This window comes from Eufriesea mexicana, unplaced genomic scaffold (genome assembly GCF_001483705.2).
Source record: "Eufriesea mexicana isolate 0111107269 unplaced genomic scaffold, ASM148370v2 scaffold1312, whole genome shotgun sequence".
Lineage (NCBI taxonomy): Eukaryota > Metazoa > Arthropoda > Insecta > Hymenoptera > Apidae > Eufriesea > Eufriesea mexicana.
Window position 1 is genome coordinate 1,189,454 of NW_016909446.1, and position 19,313 is coordinate 1,208,766.

The 19,313-nt window shown below is 31.0% G+C and overlaps 5 protein-coding genes across 6 annotated transcripts in view; 2 read left to right on the forward strand and 3 right to left on the reverse strand.

Annotated features, from left to right (window-relative positions):
- Positions 1 to 4,656, reverse strand: part of Ncc69 (sodium chloride cotransporter 69) — a 10,825-nt gene extending 6,169 nt beyond the window's left edge. Inside the window, exon 1 of the mRNA XM_017900724.1 lies at positions 3,776 to 4,656. Within this exon, the coding sequence (XP_017756213.1) occupies positions 3,776 to 4,042 (267 nt within the window). The 5' untranslated portion in view covers positions 4,043 to 4,656. The remainder of the gene's footprint in view (positions 1 to 3,775) is intronic.
- A 3,178-nt stretch (positions 4,657 to 7,834) lies between these two features.
- Positions 7,835 to 9,234, reverse strand: LOC108547942 (ubiquitin-like protein 7). The gene is made up of 4 exons (XM_017900666.1): positions 9,088 to 9,234; positions 8,695 to 8,900; positions 8,484 to 8,620; positions 7,835 to 8,412 (listed from the first exon to the last, which is right to left on the reverse strand). Exons 1-4 carry the CDS (start codon positions 9,230 to 9,232, stop codon positions 7,857 to 7,859), a joined length of 1,044 nt encoding a protein of 347 aa, XP_017756155.1. The 5' UTR covers positions 9,233 to 9,234; the 3' UTR covers positions 7,835 to 7,856.
- A 524-nt stretch (positions 9,235 to 9,758) lies between these two features.
- On the forward strand, positions 9,759 to 13,765 carry LOC108547927 (uncharacterized). Its single transcript, XM_017900649.1, has 11 exons — positions 9,759 to 9,951; positions 10,150 to 10,244; positions 10,336 to 10,490; positions 10,605 to 10,735; positions 10,811 to 10,946; positions 11,012 to 11,390; positions 11,464 to 11,999; positions 12,081 to 12,453; positions 12,534 to 12,859; positions 12,956 to 13,190; positions 13,281 to 13,765. Exons 1-11 carry the CDS (start codon positions 9,873 to 9,875, stop codon positions 13,641 to 13,643), a joined length of 2,808 nt encoding a protein of 935 aa, XP_017756138.1. The 5' UTR covers positions 9,759 to 9,872; the 3' UTR covers positions 13,644 to 13,765.
- Positions 13,766 to 14,604: 839 nt separating this feature from the next.
- On the reverse strand, positions 14,605 to 15,218 carry LOC108547901 (protein FAM177A1). Its single transcript, XM_017900611.1, has 3 exons — positions 15,144 to 15,218; positions 14,952 to 15,074; positions 14,605 to 14,856 (listed from the first exon to the last, which is right to left on the reverse strand). The coding sequence occupies exons 1-3, from the start codon at positions 15,216 to 15,218 to the stop codon at positions 14,605 to 14,607; spliced, it is 450 nt and encodes a 149-aa protein (XP_017756100.1).
- Positions 15,219 to 16,398: 1,180 nt separating this feature from the next.
- LOC108547949 (leukocyte surface antigen CD53) lies at positions 16,399 to 18,858 on the forward strand. 2 transcript variants are annotated; one of them, XM_017900675.1, is made up of 6 exons: positions 16,399 to 16,456; positions 16,542 to 16,592; positions 17,715 to 17,903; positions 18,104 to 18,268; positions 18,339 to 18,554; positions 18,624 to 18,858. In XM_017900675.1, exons 1-6 carry the CDS (start codon positions 16,454 to 16,456, stop codon positions 18,798 to 18,800), a joined length of 801 nt encoding a protein of 266 aa, XP_017756164.1. In that variant the 5' UTR covers positions 16,399 to 16,453; the 3' UTR covers positions 18,801 to 18,858. The 2 variants fall into 2 exon arrangements, with proteins under 2 accessions (XP_017756164.1, XP_017756163.1); XM_017900674.1 differs by having other exon boundaries at positions 16,412 to 16,592.
- The last annotated feature ends 455 nt before the right edge of the window (positions 18,859 to 19,313 follow it).

The following is a 19,313-nucleotide window of genomic DNA, read 5'->3' on the forward strand; positions in this document are numbered from 1 at the left end:
CTCTTTCGTGCCGACACGTCCGTACGATACGTGGTATAATAGTCAAATAATAACGAACGCTTATCCCTCGACTCGTAATGTATTCGGAGCACGCGTTTTACTGGTCCTATCGACGCTGTCATTAAGTCATGTGTGCCACACAATTTGGATTCGCGGCTGATATATTTCAATTTTCTTCTCTCTCTCTCTCTCTCTCTCTCTCCCTTTTTGTTTCTTCTTACCTCTGTCGTTTATCGTTCGATTGTATTCGTAATCGAATCGATTAGATAAAATCGTGTCGATATTCATAGTTCGATTGTATTCGTAATAGAATCGATCAGATAAAATCGTATCGATGTCATCGTTGACCTTTTGCGTGTCGATTAATACAATGATATAATAAGAACGAACGTGGTCCATCATGTCTTTCGTATATTAATGGCGGAGTTAGACAAAGACAAACAAAAGGGCAGAACATCGAAGCAGGAAAGTGAGAGTAATAAAATATAAGTCCGAAATGCTATTGTACTCGCACAAAGATATTAATTTCACGAACAAATGGTACAAGTTGACCGAGCATTGCGCAGTGGATGAGACAGTCTTGTGGCATTTACGATCACTTCAAGTGATGCTTTAATTGTTCAGCCGAACGTGGGGGTTTCTATTTTACCATGAAGGTTGTCTGCGTTTGTGCACGCAATTTCTAAGATTTCGTGGAAAGGGCCATAATGATCGGAACATCGCAAAAGGCGCGCTGATAATTCATTTCGATAATTCGAGTGAGGCAACGGTATCGAAAGAAAAAGAGAAAAAGAAAAAAACAACGAAAAATTCGATCTATTAAATGCGTCGTTAATTAATTTTGTCGATACGAGTGACAACGATCCATGAATCCACTCTTTACGAAGATCGTTTCTAGAAATAAATGTTACTCGTATGCGTTTACCAATATTTGTCGATCGTTCTTGATCTTCTCATTAAAAACCTCGTAAAAAGCACATTGCTAATCAGTTACGACAATTCGAGGAACAATGAATGTAAAAATGACAATTCTTAATAAATTTAACATCACTACGAATACGCCGTAAGTAGTACAAACAGAAATAACGTCGAACTCGACTACGCGGGAACGAAAGCTCAAATCAAGCAGGTGATTTTCACGTGTAAAATCGAGAACAAGAGGCTACACACAGACTTTTCACCTGTTGCCTAGAATGCCTATGTGTCCCGCGCTATAGGCTCTAACGGATTGTTCTTTAACATTCTTCTACCCATAATCCCGTTCGAAAGTTTTCGTTCCGTCACGTACCGCGAGAGACGCTTCATTTCCTTCTGCCCTTTCTCCCTGGACACGAACCAGCTTCTTCGAATTACCTTCGGAACGTGACTGCTCGAAATCGAATTAACTCGCAATTCGACTTTACCTAATCGATTCGATTAAGTGCATCGAGGGAACTCAATCGTATCCGAAATTTATTTAGGTTGAATTATAGTTAACCCCGTGTCAGGGGCAATCTAGATGATGGATTTAAGTCGTTACGATCCTACGGTTGTGCCGGACATATCATATTTCGTCGTAGCAATCAGTTTAGCGGGGCTTATATTTAGCTAAACACACCATGAGACTTTGTAAAAGTTCTGCTGGCTCAAAAATAGTTCTGCAGCGATTTATGGCCACGATTTATAGTTCGTCGACATCGAAGCGGGAAAATTTGATTGGGACAAATGTAACATTCTTTCTGTGCGACCTCGGTAGGGTTAATCAAGAAACGGTTCCGACCCGTTTATTTTTAGACGATACCTTCGTACAATAAGATATAATTAAGAAACCCTACCGGTTATACCCTGCTTCGTAGAACGTGATATTCACTCCTTGTTCCTCGTTTAACCGTTAACTGTCGAATCTAACCTGTGTTCAGTATCGAATCACATTTACTTCGATATGATTCTCATTTCGTCACTAGTACAAATATTACTAGTGACAACCAATCGGACATGGAATACATATTGTTCAAACAGGTGTGTTCAATGTGACAAAATTTTTTCGATTATTCGTATGGCGATAGAATTATCGTCACTTGAATAAACAAAGATTTTCTGATTAATTTCTTAAATAATTTGCAGAACTGGCAGTTAATTTGTAGCCACTATAAAGGATGATCGATGTGCTTAAAGAAACATATAGACCAAGAAAGGTTACTTATTTATTATAACTCTTATAATATGTCGATTACAAAGATGTATAACCAAGGAAAATAGAAGAAATAAAGCCACTTTATCGTCACGAAGGATAGGACAAATATAATAAATAAAGTAGCACGTTAACAAGGCGTTATCTAGGAAAATAAGAAAAGAATAAGAGAAACTACCGTCATACATAATTAACTCGCAATATACCACTTCAAAGGAAACAAAACATCTTTGTTTCGAGTTCAAGGTAACCGCAAACGTTCCTCACTCGTCACGAACGTAAGTATCATGTCGCTTCATTGACTTCCACAATTTCCGCGAACAGGAAACATCACACGGCAGGGTGCACCACTGCGCGATTCAAAGAATATCAAAGTACATCAACTCAGTCACCAGTAACCAAAATTCGTACGTACATTTAATGCTAGCTTTTGATAAATCAATGTCGTGGCATGAACCAAGATAAACCGTCGCGATTTACACTTTTTTCCCTCCTCTTTCTCAACGTTTATCTTGCAAAATCGTACTTTCGATTTTTCTTTTTCTCTCGTTTTTTTTCCTTTTTGTTTTCTTCTACTTTTTACGAAGCGACTAACAGTTTTACGTTACAGAAGAACCTAATCGTGACCACGTTAACTAACAACAGGCGCGTGTGCCCTTCCCAGTAAGAACGCATGAATCTATGCGCCGCTATGCGCTCGCAAGCGCGTGCACGACCACGCTTACTATGCCTGTTTAATTTTAGATCCGAGTAGTTGACGAGAGAGGGTCGTAGATAAGGGACGAACCGAGCTAAGAAATGGGTGAATGTCAATGTACACGATACGACATCATCGGTCATCGTGCATGTGCTCGTACATTATTGGTCGTCGACATCGACGTATCACTGCTTTAAATCAGGAAGACCAAGTAACTCGTGGTAATGGAGCAACGACCATACGTAAGTAATTCGAAAGTTCTCCGAATGAGTGTTGATTCGATTTTAAGGCTCGACTCTTAAACGACAATGGGGGACTTTTGACTGACCCACATTCTTTTTCTACAGAGTAGCGTCTGATTGATTATAGTATTCCACTACTTTGCTTATTGCTGAAGCCTGGTCTTAGCCACAGACACATCGAGCCAACGATAAGCCATAAATTGATTTATCGTTCGTTGTAATCGTTGTTTCGCAATGAGCGAGTACAACGTTAATGCAAGCAATATTATGTAAAATAAAATTAGCTAGAAGGAGTGTGAATTCTGTTACAACCGGAATCGATTTAATCTCACCCTAATGGCCGAGGATTATGGAAATCTTTTACAAACAACCTCTGCACGATCTCACATATGTCTGGCGTGTAAAAAAATGAAAAAAGGCAGTGACGAGACTTAAACGAGAAAATCAACTTCCTTGCCTATCAAAACGACATCGGAATTAGATAAAACATTACCTTGCGCAAACATTGTTGCTGCTCAGAAAACTGGTCTGGAATTGGAAATCAACAAAGAGAATACCAAACGCATAACATCACACATCATCATAACCATAATGAACACAACTACCGACGCATTATAAAACAAAGAAATAGTGGTTCTATTAATGGTCAAGTATCATCATCCTTACCTTGTTAAGCAGAGTGGGATTGTGAAGCTCGTCTAAAGACGGTCTATGAGCAGCCTGAATACTCATAATGTTCCTATAATTATCCAGTCTAGGCAGTGCCTCCCTGGTCATGTGCCTGAGGGACTTTTTCGTTTCCTGTTCACCCAGGAGACTTGCACGGCCTTCCAGGCTATCCACTCGATTCACGTGGAATCTGGTCCTTCTTAGTGGATTCAATTCCACTGTCTCGGGATCGGTATCACCGTGTATGCCGTTTTCGTGTGCCATTTTTTACTCTTTTTCAGTGTCTCTTTACCACTTGTCTTTCACGTATACTACGATTCCTTCACTTTTCGTTCGTTACACTGTCAACAACGTCAACTGACAGTGATCACGTTTGTCGACGGTCTGGAAGCTGATTTGAGATGTTTGTTTGTTGCAGACCAACCAAGTTCGACGATCAGAGAAAACAATCCGACAATTCCTTCTGCTTTACCGAGAATCCGAATTTATTGATTCAGTTTCGAATCGAAGTTCTCTACAGTCGTCTCGCGATTGAGAATGTTAAATCCTCTGGCTACAACGGTTGATACTCTTAGAGGCCTCCGAAGGGTAAGCTTCTTGGATGGATTTACAACAAGAAGCGAGGGTTCCTTTTATCTTCATGGAGAAAAAGGTCGATCGCTAGTTCGATATCGTACATCTAGTCAATAGTTCAAAGGAAGTTCGAAGGTGTAACGACGATCAATCTTCGAGTTACTAATGAGAAATCTTGTCTATGGAAATGTGACCCGCGTCCGGAAGTACTGAAGAATATGGATCTGTCCGAAGAGACTCGAATCGAAAACTGCGAGAATCTTAACTGAAAGTGGCGATCATGAAGATTATTTGCAAATGTCACTAGAAATTCAGGTACTCGTGAATATTTGATTCATAAAGAATAAGCTACATTAGTGATTCTCAATCTGTTTTCCTCGCATACTACCCGACTAATATATGATCAAGTCACGTGCTACCTTGTAGGTCGTTGTAGCATATCCTACGGTACGTCATTTTTAAATTTGATATATATATTTAATATATATACTTAATTCAACTCGCGTATCACCTGATAGTATTCAACATACCACCAGTATCATAAATTGGGAATCGCTAAGCTAGATGAGAATCCATATTCATGGCATCCCTTAAAATCGGTTGATCTTAAAAACGATCGGCGCCTGGTGCCCTTGATTCTAGAGTTACAATTAGTTAACAACTGCCGCGTAGGCTTGTCAATTATGAAATTACCCTTGTTTACAACACTCCACACATAATTACTAGCTCTCGACGGGTTAATGCATGGATGATCTAGTTATCTACTTAATCGTTCCTTGTAACGCCAGAAAAAAAGGCAGTTTCCTGAGTAGTGTAGAAACCGTTTACAATGTATGAACGAAATGCAAATGAAGAGAATGTTTTTGTAACGTTTGCTGATTTCAAATTGATAAAAAGAATGCATTTTGTGTGATACGTCATACGATAACTAATTACTTCGATAAAGAGTTAGATTCGTTATTTAATCAATTCTTAGAGATATTCATTTCTACCGTTTGTTGCAAATAAATTACACTTTTAATAAATCGGCAATCGTCATAAATGAATTTCGTTGCTTTAACAATTAATTCTAATTTAAAAGTTGCATAAAATTGAAATCATAAACAAATGATTATATCATTGGAGTTATTTCTGAAGTACTGCAAATCGTATAATTTTATGTTTATTACTCATTTATAATAACTAACTATGCTTCTAAATTATGTTTTATTTAGAAATTATATAATACTTTGTAAGATAATTGTAGTAAATCCAACAGAGTTAGAATATTTGTTATAAATCAATCAGTCGTGTGCTAATTTTACGTTAATTTTATGCAATTTACAGAGTATGAAAGATTCATTTTGTTACGTGTATTGCATATATTATCATCACAATTCGTTATCCACTTTATGTTACTGCGTTCAAGTTTTAGAATTTTCATCAATTTCGAATCAATTGCTCAACAGAAAAAGCTCTAGAATTCGAATAAAACACGGAAGATCAGGCATTTCATGGGCTCACGTAGTGTCCATGAAAACTTTCATGACAAGCAACAAACAGTGGTTATAAGTTGATAAACTTTTCCGACCACTGATTTCTCGAAGTCTAATGTGTTTTCAATTTATGCACGAATAAAATTATTTTTCCATCCTACCATACGAAATTTAACTTCTTCGGTTATCATTTTATTTCAGAAAACAATAAAAAAAAATCAGCGTACTGTTTCCTTTTTCCATTATATTGTGTCATATCTTAGTAAGTCGAATTAATGACAAATAAACATGTTACAAACATAAACTAAAGTAAATGTCAAAATTAAAACATTTAAATTTATTTTTGTGAATATTCGTAAATTTTATATTAAAAAAAACGGTAAAAACCTGACAATATAGATACTGATTTGAGGAGATGTTACGGGACTTCAGCAATGCAGCCGGCTCACCCTAGGCGCCGACCTTTGTTACAAAATAGTCTAACGTTTCGTTGCATTATTCCTATACACATAAAGGAAAAAGACCGGTACGGACGCGGGTCTTTCACTAAAAAAGAATCAATTGCAAAGGAATAAATAATAATATGTACTTTGTCCTTCACCTTCTTTCTCAGCCACATAAAAGAGACCGCGAGTGAAATAGTGTCTGTCAGGTATCCGATCCCCCCATAACCTCACGCCATGAATATTCACGCTTTCGAGCTGTTCTCACATCTGTCCATTGGATATAGAACGATGATTCTAACATTCAATGTTTCTTAAGAATGCAACCGATTGCATTTCGAATAATATACAACGAAGCCGTCAATTTCTCAACTTATGTTCACAAGTATATTCAGTATAATTATTTCTTCTGTCACTGGATTTATACTGTACAAAAACTAATCCGGTATGCACGCTTATAGGTTCACGTAAACACGTGCTGCTTCTGTCATACGTACTCGTGTGATATCTCAGACTCGCCACTCCACAACGCGTCCAACCGTCACAAAATCCCGATTCCTACTGACGGAACATCGCACAATTCCCCTTCGCTTTAGTCCGTTCATGCGCTCGCGTACGTAGCTAAAACGTATCATGCTTATACTAATGCGTATATGCACGCATGCACCCTTTTGCACATGCCCTGGAGCCCATAGTAAACGTTACTTTGCACATGCATTTTCTTATAGTTCAAGACGTCATTTAGTTAAAAGCATCTTTACAAATAGCCTATTCCTTTATTTTCGATTTATTTTTACTAAAAAATAATAATATTGAAATTTTTATTTCACATTTGTGAAATTACTTTTACGAAATCTGTGAGACGAATTTTATTTTATTAAAGATATTTAAAAAGTGTAAAATTAAGCAATTAATTTAAGTATTTAATTACATTGTAATGAATCTTTATTTTAATTTTATGTACTTTGAAACACATACCGAAATTTAAATATCATATAAGCGCTCTCACATATCAAACAAGAACATAAGAAATTATATAAGTTAATTTTTAATAATATTATTAGCAAAATAGAACTCTTTAGTAGATAGAAGATATGACAATTAAGCAATATTAAATAGTTTTCACGTATTAACACAAAATGCTAAAAATTAGTATAAAATATTATATTAAAATAATCAATATAATATGTAAATTAGATGATAAAGGATATTTCATAATATTATGTACATATAAATTTTTAACTAATCAATTTTATTACTTCTTTGTATTTATTGGTTTTATGTACATTAACAAAATGATATAAAATATAATTATTATTATAAAAAGTATATAAACAAATTATATTGCTTTTGCTTATTTTAACACAAAAATTTTATCTTACATTTCTATTTTGAAAACTTTATTATTTATATATTTTTAAAACGAAAAAAAAAAAAAACGAATAATTTGTTTTTGATACTAAAGATATTTCATCTTATAAATTTTCCAAAATTTGTTTAGTTTAATACATAAAGGTAAGACATATGTAATTATATTTTTGTGTATAATGTTCAAATAAGTGCACTGTAGACTCCAATTTACCCAACTTAATTATTGCTAAAACCACTAAACACAAGATCAATCGCTGCTTGTACATCATGATTTGTAAGATGTAATGCTCGAAGATTCAGTGTATCATTTTGTAGTCCTAATTCATGCATTTGCGCTAACATTTGTTGTAAATCCGAGGATCGTGGTAAAACTGGTGGTGTATGAACTTGCTGCATAGCTTGTGTAAACATTTCTGTAGTTATTATTCCAGAATTCGTGCTACCAGTTGAAGTGGAAGAAGTAGAATTTAAAAAAGGAAAACTTTCAGCTGTTGCTCTAGAAACTGCTGCTGCAAGTTGTGCAACAGTAACTGCAGAATTTGTTGGATTAGAAGATAAATTTGATGGTTGTGTAGAATCTGAAGATTGAGAAGAATCTCCTGCCATTTCTTCATCACCACTTAAATTGTCTAAACTATAAGAATAGACAGTAGGTTGTGAATTAGCTAATGAAGAATTGGAGCCAACAGTTACATTATTATGTGCTTCAGCATGAACAGCTGCAGCTATATTTTGGGCAGCTTCTACCAAAACTGGATGTGCTTCTGCGAATCTACCCATACAATTAAGACACATAATAATTTTAAATAATTCTAATACTAATAAATACAAACTAGGATTTACCTTCGAACAGTTTCTACATCTGTAAAATATGACATTAAATCAGGGTCCTGTAAAATTGCAATTGCTACAGTATCTTCATGTAATCCAGGAGAAGATGAGATGATATTGTTCAAAACTTCTGGTTTTTTACCTATACGCTAAAATTAATAAGTGTTGTTTGTAATAAATTTAATATATTACAAATTTGGTAAATATTTAACAATTGATATACATATAATGCACTTCGGAGACCAGGATTTTTCTTAAAAGATTTAAATGCAGATACAAGCTGCAATATTCTATCTTCTGATATATCTTTAGGAAATGATAACATTTCTGATTCCCTTTTTCTTAAAACGTGTACCATTGCACCACCTTTTAAACCATAAGATTCTAAAGTCATATCATCCTCTAGGACGCACCCACAATAAATCAATTCTATAAAAAAATAAGATAAAACATATGCAAAAATATTAAAATAAATTATGTTTATAATTACAATTATTTTAATGGAAATAACTATATACTTTTCTATAACACGTCATTGTGTTATCTTTATAATAAATGTATTTAAAAATTGGTTTAAAAAATATCGGAATAAAAAATAAAGAAAATGTCATCTTACCAAATGATTCTTTTGTTAGGTTAACCCTTCCAGCTACCTCATGTTTCAGTTCTTCTACCTTTGTTTTGAAATTAATATCGCTTAATTTAATTGTTGATACTGTTTGAGGATCTAAACGTACACTTAAAATTAATTCTGAGCTCATTATTATCGCTGAGAAACACTAAACTCGAAAATACAACACGATACACTTTTAAATCGATACACACTTCGATTTTACAAAATCATCATGAAGCATTTGTCATGTTCCAAATATTATCTTATCATTTATGTTTCACATTATTTTTAATTATTTTATAGAAAACTTTTAACTAACTTCAAATGAAATTATTTCCATTATATTGATTCTAATACTTTATTATTATGAATGAACTTTTAAAACGAATAAAATGGGATTGACTGTAAGAACATCTTGCACATTCCAGCTATGGCAGCTAACTATAAGCCAAAGAAACTAACAATTAGTTATAAAATAATTCATTCATTAACTTCACATATGCAAGAGATTACAATTGCTTCTTACAAATATATTTTAAATATTAAAATATATGCCATGGGAATAATATTTTTAAAATGTAGTAAGTCGATAAATGATTTCGATGACTCGATGTTCATTAAAATTGGTGTATCGATATTTTTGCGATATACAACCTAACGTTGCATTAGCAATATGACGAAAAAGTTCAGTGAAATGTTTGTGATAAGTTTTCATAGCTGACATTCAAATAATTTGTTTATAATGTTGTATAATATACAACTTTGATATGACATAATAACAAGCAGAGATGCAAGACATTTGCGAAAATATTCGTACAGCTATTGAACATGGACGTACTGACATAATTAGATCCCTTTTAGATGCATGTACGTGTCACAAATTTAATATTAAATTTAAATTTTATACTAATTTAAATTTTAATTTTGTACTGTCCAGTAACGTTATGTAAAAAATATTTTTATTTCAAGTAGAATAAAAATATGTTGTACAAAGCAAACTATATTTAGTATATTAAAGTCTTTGAAATAGAATTATTTATAATCTTCATACTATTTTCATAATAGGTGAAAATGGCAATACAGCTGAAGGTATTACAAAGGAAAAAATTCTAAATCAACCACTTTTAGAAGAAGGTACTTTCCTTTCATATGCTTCAAAGGTAAATATATGTATCATATATTATAAAGAATGCTTTATATAAGTTCACGAAGAGGTAAATTGTATTACAATTTATTTATGTAAAAATTCAGGCAAATCAACCAGATATAGTACGGACATTGTTAAGTTGTGGTGCTAATCCAGCTGTTCAGAATATTAATGGACATAATGCTGTAGATGTTGCATCGAGTGATATAATACGTCGTACTTACATTGAAGAATTATTAAGAGCTACTGCTGCATCTGAGTATGTAATATGTTACTTTATTATATAAATATATAATGTTAAAATAATTTTGTATTAATAATATTAGTATAAGAGAAACTTATATAGTTTATAATAATATACAATTGTTTAAAGGTTAGACAGGGTACTTCAATTATTAGATGCAGGATTAAATGTAAATTCATGGGATTCTCATGGTAGTAAAAACACACCATTACATTGGGCAGCTTGTTATGGAAATAAAGAAATTGTCACATGTTTAATTGGTACCATTTTAAAAGTCTTTATTTTACAAATTTTATTTACCTTTATATAATTTAATTAGTACAATGTATCTGTAGATAGAGGTGCAGATATAAATGCTGTTAATGGTTGTGGTGCTACACCATTACATGATGCAGTAAATCGTGGTGATGTTGCTATTTGTCAAGAACTATTACAAGCTGGTGCAAATCCTCTTGTACGAGCGACTAAAGGGTATATAAATAATATTATTTGTAATTAATATACTTTTGAATATATTGTAAGAAATTGTGTTGTAGAACTTTTGCAGGAAAAACTCCATATGATCTTTGTAGAGGAAAACAATCTTTGCACTGTTTTCTTCAAAGATTTCTATCAAACTTTGTATCGAACGAGAGTGAAACAATGCATAGTCCAACTGCAACATTTACAGAAGGAAATTACTGTCAAAAAAGTATTTCAAGTAACATGAGTCAACTTTCTATTGAATCTACTAAATCATTAGATCCAGTTTATGATGTTCCACTACGTGAATCAGGCAAAGAAAGTCCAACTAAGTGTACAGATAAAGATGGACTTTATAACTTACTTTGGCCACAACCAAAAACCATTGTTGAATTAAAAAATTTGTCTACGCCATTTATTCCTGGAAAAGAACTTTTTATATCTATAATACAGGTATAATTTTTATACATAATTATAACATATGTTACTATTTTATTTAATTTTTACATAATGCATTATTGTATAGGGTAGTGAATCTATACACAGAATATTAGATGTTTGGGAAATTAGCAGAACTCATTTACTGGAATTAGGCTATGATGTTAAAATTGGCGAAGTACATCCTAGTTCTGGTAAATTACTTAATGATAACAGAATTGAATGTATAGTGAATAAAAAATTATTTAATACGCCTGAAGGATATCAATTGCATATTTCACAAAATACTATTAAAGTTGGTGCTGGAAGTTTAGCTGGATTACATTATGCAGTTTGTACTTTTGTACAAATTTTACGATTAAGCAAAAATCATAGTAAATCAGAAGCATGTGAAATCGAACCTGTTTTTATAAAAGATGAACCAAGATTTACTCATCGTGGTGTATTGTTAGATATTTCACCTAGAGGACGTATACCTACATTAGAATATTTGCTTCATATGATTGATTTATGGTCATCCTTTAAAATATCTTACTTGCATTTATATTCAAGACTCACTCCAAATTGTGATTGGCAATTATGTTATTCAAAATCAGAAATGGTTACTCTCGATCGTTATTGCAGGTTTGTTTACATTTCTGTAAAATATTTTTCTTTATATATGAACATAAGACTAATATATTTTAAAAACGACTTTTATTTTAGAGATCGACATTTGGATTTAGTTCCAACTTTAGATGTTGACTCTAATGTAGGACAACATCACTTGTCACAAATGTGGCCAATATTTCAAGAATTATTAGCAGTGTTTCCAAGTTTAAGTTATGTCCATGTTGGACCTAGATTAGCTAATTTATTGGTTCAAGCAGATAACTTTGATTTGAATTTATCAGTTAATGAAACAATAGAAACAGATATGTCAGAAGTATTTAAATCATATTCTTGTCTTCAGGAACTTTGGCATATTTTAAATTTAAGTCCAAATACAACTTTATTACTTTGTTCAAATGGATTACATTCTAAAGCAGAATTTCATAACATACCCAGCAATATTATTCTTGTTGAATATGGCTTTCTGGTAAATAAAATTATATTTAATATAATAAATTTTCAAATATAATAGAATTAAATTTGCTATTATGAGATTCTATATTGTAGGCTGATTATGATTTTTCTGAATGGACAGAAGCATTTAGAATAGCAGGTGGTAATGTATTATCCAGTTCTGGAACAGCAAGTTATAATAGCTTGGCAGGATGTCCAGCATCAACATATGCAAATACAAAGAATGCAATAAAAACTTCTCTTGAGCAGGATTCAATTGGTATAGTGGTAGCTCATTGGTCTGGAAGTCATCATCTTACTCCCCATCCTTTCGCATGGATTGGATATTTAATAGCAGCAGGATTGTCATGGAATCCAACTAGTGAAATAGATATGGGAATTGATGATAATTATGAAGTGTCTGAAGTATTTGGATCGAGGTAATAAACGTATTAAGCTAAAATTAATTAACAATTATTACACATTTATATAAAAGTATTAAAGACAAAAATTGTAATAAATTCATTGTTTTACAGACAAAAATGCATCACAAAATTATTAGATATTCATGTTTTCCAAGATGCAGAATATAAGATTGGTAATGCAATATTAGAGTTAGGGCGTTTAGATACTTTAGTACTTACCTTAAGCAAAAATCAAGGAACAAAAGATTTACAACAAATTCCTGATAATCGTGGATCAACATTGTATAGATTATTAACAGATCCAGATAATGTAAATTTAGAATATCTTTCGGCCGATTTATTTGCTGTAAGTACAACCATAAGGCCTAAAATGTATTCAGGATAAATATAAACTATATTGAGGATAAACAAATAATATTTTCATTTTATTTAACAGAAAGTAACAAAGCAAGTTAAACGTATCTCACATTCATTATATGAGAGCAATCTATCTTCAAAATTTGCATTAATGGAAATACAAGAGCTTCAATTAACTGCTGATTTAATGTTGACAGCATGTAAAATTGGCAGAACATTGATTGGTGTTGGTGTTAATCCTAACAGTAATATGGGTCTTGCAGTAATTAATTTGGGAATATGTAATTTGCCACCTACATTTAGGACTGATGTAGCAAACAAAATGTTAGCTCATATAGAACAGTATAAAGGTTCATGGTTACAAAGGCATTTACCCCAGGGCCTTCAAAGCTCTGTACTAGTTTTAACTAGCGCTTTGCATAGGTTTGTGCCAGAAACATAATTTGTTGAGCTTTGAAAATATATAAATATAATTCATATAAGCATCTAAAATGAATATCAGTTCCTGCTAGAAAAGACTGCAGGTTATATGTATAATGTGCTGAAAGCAATTATGTAAAGAGCTTATGAATGTTCCTTTATAAGAAAACTTATTCATACGTATTAGCGTAATATGATACATCATTCCACTTACTTTAAATATGATTTTCACTGTTCTTAATTGAACAGTTCTTGTTACAATGGTTTCTTTTATTTATGTAAATGTGATTTATATACTAAGGGAACATTCTCAAGGTCTAATAAAATGTTCATATAATATTGTTTTCACCAATTTATAATATGAAAAGTGATAATTACAAATATAGAATTAGGTTCATTAAATAATTGTATTTAGTAGTAATGTATATGCTTTCAAATCATTATATACATATTATACAAGATTTCAGTGGTAGAATTGGTATTAAAAATTTATGTATAAAAGTATTTTAATACTAAATGTTTCTAAAATAAGAAAATTTTTGTACACTATGAATCCTTTATATTCATACATAACAATTTACAGTAATATTTCTACTGTATTAAATAGTATTTTAGTTAGTATACAATTTCAAATAATATGAAATTTATAGTATTGTTAAGTTTTTCATAAGATAACATTTGTATATTTACATGTTTATAATATTAATTTGTGTTAATCAAGTGTAATATGTTTTCATATTTTTTAAATCTTTTATACCATTAAATACAAATGTACGAAAATTAAAGTACCATAGGTATTTTTAAAAATGACATTTTTTATGTGTAATATTTAAATAAATGATTATCATTCATAAAATATTTAACACTGAAAAAACTTAGACATTTTACCAATATTTGTAATATTAAATTATAAAATATACTTTGTTAATACAAAATGAATAATTTAGTGAATAAATATTACGAAGCATAATTTAATCATGAATTCAATGTATATTATCCACAAGATTATTTTTGTTGTGTTCATTCCACCCACCCATTTCTAAGTCCTGTTTATGTGATATCTCATTTTCAAGATTTTGAAGTCTATAGAATTCATCAATTTCAAATTGATACTTGGGTGCTGTAATACCAAAAAGGTTAGCTAACCATTCACCTACATAGTCACATCCATCCAGTACTTTGCTACCAAGTACAGTAGTTTGATACCAAGCCCAGGGAAACCAAGTTAGAGTTTTCTAAAAATTTTATTTTTTAATTTAATATATAATTTATTTTGTTACTTAGAAAATATAGAAAATTGTTGTAATAATAGATATGAACAAAACTTAACTGGATCTATTTGATTTACTATTTCATTTACTTGTGGTTTATCAGTTTCATCTTCAGAATATTCTTCTAAATCACCATCCGAAAAATGTAATACTCGTTTTGGTCGTTTTTGTGATTTACAATCCTAAAATTATTTTGTATTTCAATACAAATAAAATTTGGACATATCTATATTTTTTTAACATTAGATTACTTGTAGATTAATATTGACATTTTCGTTTAAAACAACTTCAGATAAATCACAAGATTCATTTTTTTGTGGATCCATAATCGATAGTTTAATTATTTATAAAATATAAGCCTTATGTTAAATTCTTGACAAACACATTGACAGATTTCATTTACGATGTAAACTAATCAACAATAGGTGGTTCGTACTTATATGAGTCATGTGTACTTGAAGACTATTGGTAACTAAATTAGAAAATATTTTACATGATGTAAATAAAAGGATAAATTAAATATTTTATATGAGATACAATAAATTATAAATTTTTTTCTGTTTTTTCGATAGAGTCAAGAAAATGTAGCGCTTATATTTTTATATTCAGTTTGTAAGCATATTATAAAGTATTACTTTAAAGGAATATAGTATGCACATAAAAAAGGAGGTACTCATAATTATTTTATAATATAATACAATTTAAAATATTACATGGTAATATGTATATGTTATTATTTACTAATAGATATTTATACGGCATAGATGAGATACATTATAGATCAAACAACTTATGGGATATTATGTCACACGAACTGTATTATCGATTGTGAAGAATCTGAAATATGTTACATCCAATATAATTTTCATTCAAGAATTCAATTAAAAAATTAGCAAATCTAAAATAATTCTCTTTTGTTATATCCATGGAAAAGGCATTATATAAAATGAATCATCTACTGATAAAAATTTATATACTAATATTTTTCATTATATGTTTGATTATACCTTTGCTTGTTTTGAATAAACACAATAACACTTCTAAATATATTAGTATAAATGTAAACATATATGAAAACTAAGCTATTAAACCTTTTACCAGTATATATATTTAATGTGAAATATAAGCATGTTATGTAAAAGGACAAAAGTTCCTTTAAAATTTTTTATTGACCTCGTTGTTTAGATTCAATATAATTTCTAAAATTTCTGCCCTAAATTGTAGAGGGCGTAAAAAAATACTAATTTTTATCAAGATCGATACTTCGGTATGAAAGTTCTATAAGATGTTACGTCTACACCATATTTCGTTTATGGTAACCGCTTGATCTTTGATTTTAATCGATGGAAAACAAAAACGCGAATAGAGATGAAAAAAGAAGAAAAAAAAAGAATATTAGAGTGTAAAATGTACGTTACGTGCATGAAGTAACAATGCATAAGGTACATCGATAAGGCGAATAGCGTGGATCGGCTGCGTTTGTGTCGCAGTGCTATAAGTAATGACGCTTCAGGTCTGAGGTTCGCGCTTGGTCACCGTGGTGACGGTTACTTGATACTTCATGGTGATATTTTTTTTTAATTTATATTAATAACACCTTTGTTCATGTTATTAAAGTGATTTCTGTTGATAAATTTGTGATGGCACAGACGCTTGTCTGTTTACGATACTTTCTCATCGGTGGTGCTATCGTTGTTGGAGTAAGTGCATATTTGCTACCCTGTTTCTACCAATACTATTGTTTATATTATATTAGAGAAAATTTATTTTATTCCAGTCCCCTTACACGAAAGAAATGATACTACCTTTTTCGACGTTCTATTATTAAGAGTTTAGCAGTCAGTAACCAGTTTCCGATTTGTCGCGGAGTTGGATATCCGCCAACTTATGTTAGCTTGTTCTTTTAGGCATCTTAGTATTCTGCTTTTTGAATATTACTTTTTCTTTTTTTGTTAAAATACACCAATTGTATGTTTCCTAAGATCAATGCGATCGAAATTATTCATTTTATTCCCTATTAATTAATTAGTAAGAGTTAAGAAGTACAAATTAATAGTTTTATTATAAATTCGAAGATTTACGTAATTCAAAGTTTGTACATGGAAACACATCATTTTTTTGTATTTTATAGATAATCTTTTCTCTGTTTGTCTTCGATATCGACATCATGTATTCAATGATAAATCGTGTTATAGATTAATATTCGTATAATAAGCGCTTCGTTTCGTATTAGTGTTAGGGGATGCATACCTACACATTTATATAGTACAATATTGCCGTAGTATATAAATATTATTTGAAAAAATTGATTCTTTATCAAATTTAATTAAGGGTATTACAGGCTTGATTATTATTATTTAGGACTTCTAAATAAATAATGTAATACACTATCCGTCATCATATCGTTAAACAACATAATTAATTGCAATGTAATTTGGGTATTGATAATCCTGATATTATCGGTAAGTGTTAGTTTATGAGAAAGAAGCGCCGCGGAAAATATTTTCCAGTAATAAATAAACACACTGTTATTTGATTGTCAATATCGATTTATATATTTATATATTAATATTATTATAACATTTATATATTATATATTTCTATGGAAAAATTGAAATTCGTAATTTACTGGATAGTTATATAGAAACTCGAAGTTTATTATCATTCTCTTAAATCTTCAATCTCATTTACTACAGACGACATCAAGATTAGATATAATTAATCTTCGTTTATCACTTATGTTAGTATATGTTATCACCATAAAATATATTGTATTCTACATATACGAAAATGTTGTAATCTTTTTTTTTTATTCTTCATAGGTGTGTGGTGTAATAGAAAGTGTTTGCGCTGGTTATTTCATATATCAGTTATATGAATATTCACCCCTCACCCCTAGCAATGTATGTGGTTCAACAATAACGCTACTCGTGATGGGTCTGATAACGTGTATGATAGCCTGGTGTGCTTGGCAATTCCTAGATTTTACGAATAGGGGCCAAGTTATGATTGTAAGAAATTTTAAATCATTTTTTTTTAATTATCATCCATTAATATACAATTATCAGATTATATTAAATTACACGTGTCTTTTTTTATGGTAACTTCCTTGGAATGTATGTCTACGTTCAATTATTATTTCGATTTTGCATTGTTCGATATAATTTCCTTCCTTATCTATTTCCGATAAAGTAACATTTTTTCCATTTAGTTTTCCATAGCGCTGATAATTGTTACGATTCTGAACACGAGCGCTGGTATTTGGGCCCTTGTTAGACATGAACAAGTGGATTTATTACCAATCTCGCATCTGGAACACGCATTTGAACTTGCCATGTCAGATGATAAGTCTCTTTGGGATCGTATGCATTCAAAGGTACATTCAACTAATGAAAACTTGTAATGAATATTTTATATCATATATTTTAGACTTGTTCTTTTCTTAGTTACGTTGTTGTGGAATAAATGGTCCAGCTGATTATCGTAATCAAAATGCTGTTCCTTGGTCTTGCTGTGATATGTCGTCATTTACAAGCCCTAACGATGATAAAGGCATCTGTACAACAATGTATGCTCACGGTTGTCAGCATGTAGTAATGAATCGTACTAGATCGATTCTTCTACATATATTTTTACTTGCATTGTGTACAGTATTATTACAGGTATGAAATTGATTAATAAATTAATGATTGTAAGTAGATTTTAAAGTTTGAATGTAATGTTATTTTTAGGTATGCTTCATAACGTGCATGTCATGTTACGTAAGAGCGTGTCGGGAAAGGATGGCGAGAAGAAAGGAGTTGATGGTCGTTGCTCAATCATTCGCGCGAACGTCTAAGGATTTAGGAACAGATGATAGTCTTTTAAATCAACAATCAAAGTATTCCAAAGCATCAAATGATGTTTAACGATTGATTATTTTATTACGATCAAAACAGTCACATTTTCGTGCTATTCATACTTGTATCGCATTACACGTCTTTGTTTCAATCATTGGTATTTTTAAAAGAAAACTTTACTTATTGTTAATTTCCTTATTTCAATATGTTTCTTTATTTAGAAATATTGTTTATATCGTACATGTCAAACGCATACATTTTTAATATTAATATACATGTCAATGATGTATATTACACAATATGATGAAAAATTTTATGCCAAAAATATTGTGCCATCTTATGAAGTATAACAAATACAAAGTTCCTTAGTTGAAAGACTTAATGCAATTGACTATAAATAAATGAATGATAGTTACAGAAAAATCGAGTTATCAAATGTCATTAATATGTTAAGAGGGAATACAATTTAAATATATCATTAAATTTATATTTATACTAAGAGTGTGAGTGACATTTAACTTAAAAATATAATACATATATTAATACAAGATAAAATTAATTTTTGTAATATAATCAATTTTT